The sequence below is a fragment of the Dioscorea cayenensis genome, unplaced genomic scaffold (assembly GCF_009730915.1).
Source record: "Dioscorea cayenensis subsp. rotundata cultivar TDr96_F1 unplaced genomic scaffold, TDr96_F1_v2_PseudoChromosome.rev07_lg8_w22 25.fasta BLBR01001513.1, whole genome shotgun sequence".
Classification (NCBI taxonomy): domain Eukaryota; kingdom Viridiplantae; phylum Streptophyta; class Magnoliopsida; order Dioscoreales; family Dioscoreaceae; genus Dioscorea; species Dioscorea cayenensis.
The window spans coordinates 12,040-18,161 of NW_024087904.1; the positions used below are offsets into that span (position 1 = coordinate 12,040).

A 6,122-nucleotide genomic window follows, 5' to 3' on the forward strand; every position below is an offset into this window, starting at 1 on the left:
AAACTACCTTAAATAAAATAAGTAAAATAAGAAAAATAAGATATTTATATAATTTTCAAAAATAACAACTAATTTTTATAAATAAAAGCAAAATCTCGGCAAATAATTTACAGTGAATGGAGTATAAAATTATAAAGAAAACATCAAACATGAAGCATAACTCATATTTTTAAATTAAATTAATTTAATTTTTTTTAGTGATTCTAGAAGCCAAATCCTATAGTACTTTACTAACTAAATTAATTTTTATATTTTTTTAAATAATTAAACTAATTTCTTCATCTATATTTTATTGTCTAATAACTCAAAATATCCAATGAACAATAAACTTTTATTTTTTATTATTATAAAATAATAAAAAAAGTGGAACTTTTTCTTTTTTTAGTATATTTCACTGTGGAAGCAACAACCACCTCCATTATACTTCTCACAAGAGAGAGTCTCACTCTCAGAGAGAGAGAGAGAGAGAGAGAGAGAAATGTGGTGGTTTAGCAGGAAGGGTCCTTCAGGGTTCTCCTACTCTTCCACTGCGGAAGAGGTCACAGAGGGCATCGATGGCAGCGGCCTCACTGCCATCGTCACTGGTATTTTGTTTTTTGTTTTTTGTTTTTGTTTTTCTTTGTCAATTTGGGGTTTGATCCAGTTATTGAGTTATTTTGTAGTTGTTTTTCTTATTTGGTTTATTGATTAATGTGAAAGTTTGTATCTTGGATTGTTTTGGAATAGGTTTTTGCTGAAAATCTATGGATTGTGAATTGTTTGCTGTTTATATGGCTTGTTATGCTGTGAATTTGAGTGATTATAGCAACCATGGAGATGGAATTTTAGTTGATTATGTTATTTTGTTTGTTGTGAATTCCATGGAGTCATACCCAGACCAACTCCATTATGATGTATGGAAACCATGCTAATATCCCTATAGAAATTAATTATATTGGTTATTCTTGTGTTTCCAATCTATATTGTTGTATTTATTTGTTATTTGGGGTTGTTTTACTTGAATAACCTCTCAAAATATAAAGGTCATTGTTAGCAATAGTTTTCTTGTCTTTGAGTTTCAAATTGGAAGAGTTATTAAAAGAATTCTCTTTCAGAATTATTTTATACCTATGTAGACTTTATTTATCATTTTCTATCCAAAGATTTGAACATTATGCTCTGTGGACGAATAACTTGGGGTTTTTTTGGATACTTAAAAAGATAACATGTCTGTCTAATTCTTTTATTTGTTTTATTTTGTCTAAAATTAATTGGAATGGATTCTACTGTAACTCTTTCCTTATTGCGTGCTTCTATTGGATTTAACACCTGCTGGGCTTGTCAACTTTTTGAGAAGACAATGAATAAACGGCAGCACATGTGGGATATATATGTAGTGTAGAACAGTTAAACAAAAATTGGCCTTTTTACTCAAATTCATAAAGCTGGGTGATCCATGTTCAATAAATTGGCATTTCTTTTTTGTATGCCTATTTTTGTTTATTTTTTTCTAATGCTTTTGTGTTTCATTAATTTGGTCTGTTCTCATCCTTATGCAGGAGCGTCGAGTGGTATTGGTGTTGAAACTTCACGGGTACTTGCATTGCGTGGTGTCCATGTGATTATGGGTGTCAGGAATATGTCTGCTGGTAATGCTGTTAAAGAAGCTATATTGAGCAAAATCCCTACCGCCAAAGTGGATGTCATGGAGTTGGACCTCAGCTCAAATGCATCGGTCAGAAAGTTTGCAGCAGATTTCAATTCAGCAGGCCTGCCATTGAATATTCTCATGTAAGGACATTTGCAAATCAAATAAGTTTAGCCTACCAGCTGAATGTTGTGGATTTGCATCAATTTATATCTCTAAAAAAAAAATATTAAATCTAGCATATTCATTATACAGTTTGATGATAAGTTCTATATGTTTATTTGTAGAAACAATGCGGGAATCGGTTTTGTTCCATTCGAGCTTTCTCAAGATGGCATAGAGCTGATTTTTGCCACAAACCATATTGGTACGAATTATATATCTGATGCTTAATGTTGTATTTTGAGGATTTGAATTTAGGGCATATCAATTTTCCTACTCCTATTTTCAAATATGCTTTGCCATTGAAGACACAAATAACAGTCAGCTATCCCAATTATTAATCAGTGTAATTGTGCTATTTCTTTTTATCAATTCCTCTTCTTCCCAATGACTTACTCATTTTATAACAGATTTGTGTATAGATTTAAATAATTTTTCAAAAAGACTCTTACATATCTAATAGCTTTTATTAACTGGAGGAGTGTTGTAGAATTTGTAAATTACATCTGACCTAATGATTTTTGTAGATGTATGCTCTCTGTCAACTGTCTTTCATAACAATTTCTGAAACCTTACTTTGTAGGCCATTTTTATTAGTTTGATATTTGTAAAGAAACATATTATGCTAATCCATTCCACCTTTTTGCAGGTCCTTTTCTTTTAACAGAGCTTTTGTTGGACAAAATGAAAGCCACAGCCCACAAAAGTAACATAGAAGGAAGAATTATAAATGTTGCTTCTGATTCATACAAGTACACATATCGAGGAGGAATTCGTTTTGACAAAATTAATGATAAATCAGGGTATAATAATAATATGGCCATGTATTCTTCAATCTTCATTAATCTGTTCATTGTTAAGCATTTAAATGATTTAAATAGTCTTCAATGATTTCATTATGCTTTCTGGTAGGTACAATTCTTTCTATAGTTATGGTCAATCAAAGCTTGCAAACATATTGCATGCAAACCAGCTCTCTAGCATTTTGAAGGTATTAATTTTCCTTCGATATTTTTCTGATACATTTACACACAACGTGCATGGTTGGCTAAGATATTTTATTCGTTATCCCATCTTAACATTATTGAAATCAATTCATGAGTTGTTCCAAATGCATATGACCTATGCTTAGTCAAACGTGTTGCTATGCTTACTTTTCATGTCTCCATTTTACTCTGATCATGATATTCTCGGCAACGGATTCCATTTTTCTCATTTACAGGAGCAAGGTGCAAATGTGACTGTCAACTCACTTCACCCAGGACCAATTGTAACTAATATTCATCGGCATTCTCCTATATTGAATGGTGAATGCTTTTTATTTTTATAAAATCGTACTGTTTTATTTTGGCATGACATATTTAGTGAGGCACACACAAATAAACAAGAAATTTATATTAAGCAACCAAAGGGAAGAAATTTCTAACTGTATCCATTGTATAGTTCATACTTAGACAAGCCGACACCATTTGGTAAGCAATATATCCTATTTAGACTCACCCGACTTACTACTTAGCATCTTTAATTTCTTTACTGGAGTTTAGCAACAATACTTTGTATTGTGTCACCAAAAAATTGTGATTAATTCTCATTCTCTTTTTCTAGGTATTGTCACTACACTTGGCAAGTATGTGTTGAAAAATGTTCAGCAGGTAAGATTGCTGTCCCTATTTAAGCTATTGATGTTTCAAAAATCATGTGAATTTTCTCAATGTTGGTAAGTGTATATTGTTTAAATTGTTTGAATGAATATCAAGTGAAGTAGATACATAAATTTCTTGGTAGTTTGAGTATTGCACGGTTATTGATGTGCCTATTACTCTTCACAACCGAAAATTTCTCCAAATCATATCTTACATTCATCATCAATCCCATTTTGCTCTTGTTTCAACTTCTAGTTTACAAGTGAATGTCAGCCATCACTGTTTAAAATTGACAGTAAAGCTGTTTTTTTACAGTTCAGTATAACTTATCTCATGAAGCAAAGTTTTGCATTGTTAATCCCTGCTCTTGATAATCAATGCTCTTACGAACGACAAAAATCTTTAAAAACCATTGTCAATAGACAATATCCTGCTCTTAGGGTGCTTCTTTATGGCAGCTGTGATTTTTAAACTGTAGGGAGCTGCGACGACATGTTATGCCGCACTGCATCCTCAAGTTCAGGGAGTCACTGGGAAATATTTTGTGGACTCAAATGTTGCTGAACTAAAATCTCATGCCGCAGATCCAGAAATGGGGAAGAAGCTTTGGGAACTCTCCTTGAATATGATTTGATTGACTTGATTGACTTGATTGTGGAGGTTCCTGCATAATTGCAAGCATTACCAACTTTATAAAGAATTTTATGGTCAGTCTGTGCAGTGGTTTGTGTTGTGAGGTTTACATGAAAGAATGAATACTGTGTCTTGTATTTCTTCTTACTGGCAATGCAGCTGATATTTGACTGTTTGATGGTATATTTTATAGTTTAAGAGCTAAACTCATTCTTCAACAGGCTTCGACACCACCACCGTAGCTTGGTCCAGCAGAGGACCTTGTCCGTGCAGGCAGTGAGCTTGCAATCCTTCCCAGGAGGATTAATTCTCACCAGATTTTTCTCAACTGTCATGCCGTCTGCCCTCCCATGGAAGATCGATCCTCAAAGCAGATGGTTGTGCTTCGTCATGAACGGGCGAGCTCTGGGCAACCTCGGTTAGTGGCTCCAACACAGATTACAAGCTGTCTCTCAAGTTCCAACCGGCTCCGCTCACCTGGAAGCCTGCCGCTGTGTGGCATTGTTTGCAGCTTCATCATCAGGAGCTTGAGATGGTTGGCATTGTTCCAACCATTTCAAGTTCCCAACAGCAGCAACCCCATTATACACACAAGATTCCCGACGAATCGAAGGGTGAGGGCAGGTGACATATGTTGATATACATCATCTGCGCCAAAAATCCGTTCCATATGTGCCTAACAGGGAGATCACTACTCTGACTTTTAGCCATTAAGGCCATTACTCTGAGCCACCAAGGTGACTCTTTTCTGTTATAGACCACGGAATTGGTGTCGAGAAGCTAACCCACCTACGGAATTAGCAAACCACATTTACAGGGTTAGTAACTTATCATGACCCCTGATAGATTAGGGTCTCATGCCTTGTTAACCAAAAAGAAAGGCACAAAAGGACCACCCTATAAAGGTATACCATGCGGCATGAACATGAAGATGATCATAACCATTAGTCTGAATGTTTATCCCATATTCATCAATCATCTAGAATCTAGTTGCTCTATCCCATGTAAAGGCCCAGCAGAGACCTCATAATTAATTTGCTACCTAGGTCCTTCATCCTTTTAATGAACATAATTTTGTGGAATGGTAGGGGCCTCGGAAGACCACTGAAGTGCTTTTAGTTAAGGACATTTTGGACATCCACTGCATTGATATGTATTGCATTCAAGAATCTAAGTTGGTTGAGATCACTCACTCCACTTAGAGATTTATAGGAGTGGCATGCCTAGACCGATTTTGGTACACACCCCGTCTCAACCAGCTTTCTATGATGAGACTAGGGTTTGTAGTGGCCTAATCCAGCTCTCTTGGGTCATATGTGGAGACTTTCAATATTGTTTTTCTCCCTATGAGATAATAAAAAGGTAACCCTATTGTAGATGAAATTTACTATGCACACGAGGCGATGTGTAACCCTAAATCTCATAGAGCCCTCTATCTTCAATAAAAAAAAAAATGCACCTAGATTAATGGTCAAGCAAAACACATCTGGGTTTGACTGGACCATTTCCTAGTCAATCAAGAGTGGGTGACACTATACCCCTAAAGAGTGGTACAAACATGTGGCTACCCAGACTAGATTTTGATCATGCACCAAGTTCTAATCACACACCAATTAGACTGGAGTTGGAGGTCATACCTTTAGTCCCCATTCTTTCATATTCATTGGGCGTAATTCAGATTTGGATCTATCAAATTCCGGAAACTCACCCTTCTTCACAAACTAGAATCCCTCAACATCTCTAAAAAGCCTCGTTAGCTTTCCACATAAGAAATCAAAATGAAGACAAATCTCAAATTAGTATTAGGCTTCCTTATGAGGCAGGATGAGCAATATTAGAAAGTGACAAAAACACCAGGGTCTGTTTGGCTAGTCAGAAATTATGCCATAATCCGTACAATATGGCATAATTTAACATTTTTTGAGAATAATGCCATATTGACTGTTTAGGGTACTTATTTTAGAATATAAAACTATGGCATAATATGTTGGTGGAGATGATCTTTGAGTAATAAAGAAGCAAGAGATTAGAAAGAAAGTAGCGCACAAGTCTTCAAA

General features: G+C 35.1%; 1 protein-coding gene across 2 annotated transcripts; it reads left to right on the forward strand.

Annotated features, from left to right (window-relative positions):
• Positions 1-425: 425 nt before the first annotated feature.
• Positions 426-4,344, forward strand: LOC120256575 (short-chain dehydrogenase TIC 32, chloroplastic-like). Of its 2 annotated transcripts, XR_005535359.1 has the most exons (9): positions 426-584; positions 1,539-1,770; positions 1,915-1,994; positions 2,439-2,592; positions 2,702-2,780; positions 3,012-3,096; positions 3,395-3,441; positions 3,911-4,139; positions 4,287-4,344. XR_005535359.1 is itself a non-coding variant. In XM_039264233.1 (8 exons), the coding sequence occupies exons 1-8, from the start codon at positions 479-481 to the stop codon at positions 4,064-4,066; spliced, it is 939 nt and encodes a 312-aa protein (XP_039120167.1). In that variant the 5' UTR covers positions 426-478; the 3' UTR covers positions 4,067-4,254. The 2 variants fall into 2 exon arrangements, 1 of the variants encoding a protein (XP_039120167.1); XM_039264233.1 differs by lacking the exon at positions 4,287-4,344 and having other exon boundaries at positions 3,911-4,254.
• Positions 4,345-6,122: the final 1,778 nt, after the last annotated feature.

Excerpts from the sequence above, each read along its gene's own strand:
- LOC120256575 (XM_039264233.1), top strand. The coding sequence starts at position 479 with ATGTGGTGGTTTAGCAGGAAGGGTCCTTCAGGGTTCTCCTACTCTTCC. Across the intron at positions 1,771-1,914 it reads CTGCCATTGAATATTCTCAT|AAACAATGCGGGAATCGGTT; the intron begins GTAAGGACATTT and ends GTTTATTTGTAG. Across the intron at positions 3,442-3,910 it reads TGTTGAAAAATGTTCAGCAG|GGAGCTGCGACGACATGTTA; the intron begins GTAAGATTGCTG and ends TTTAAACTGTAG.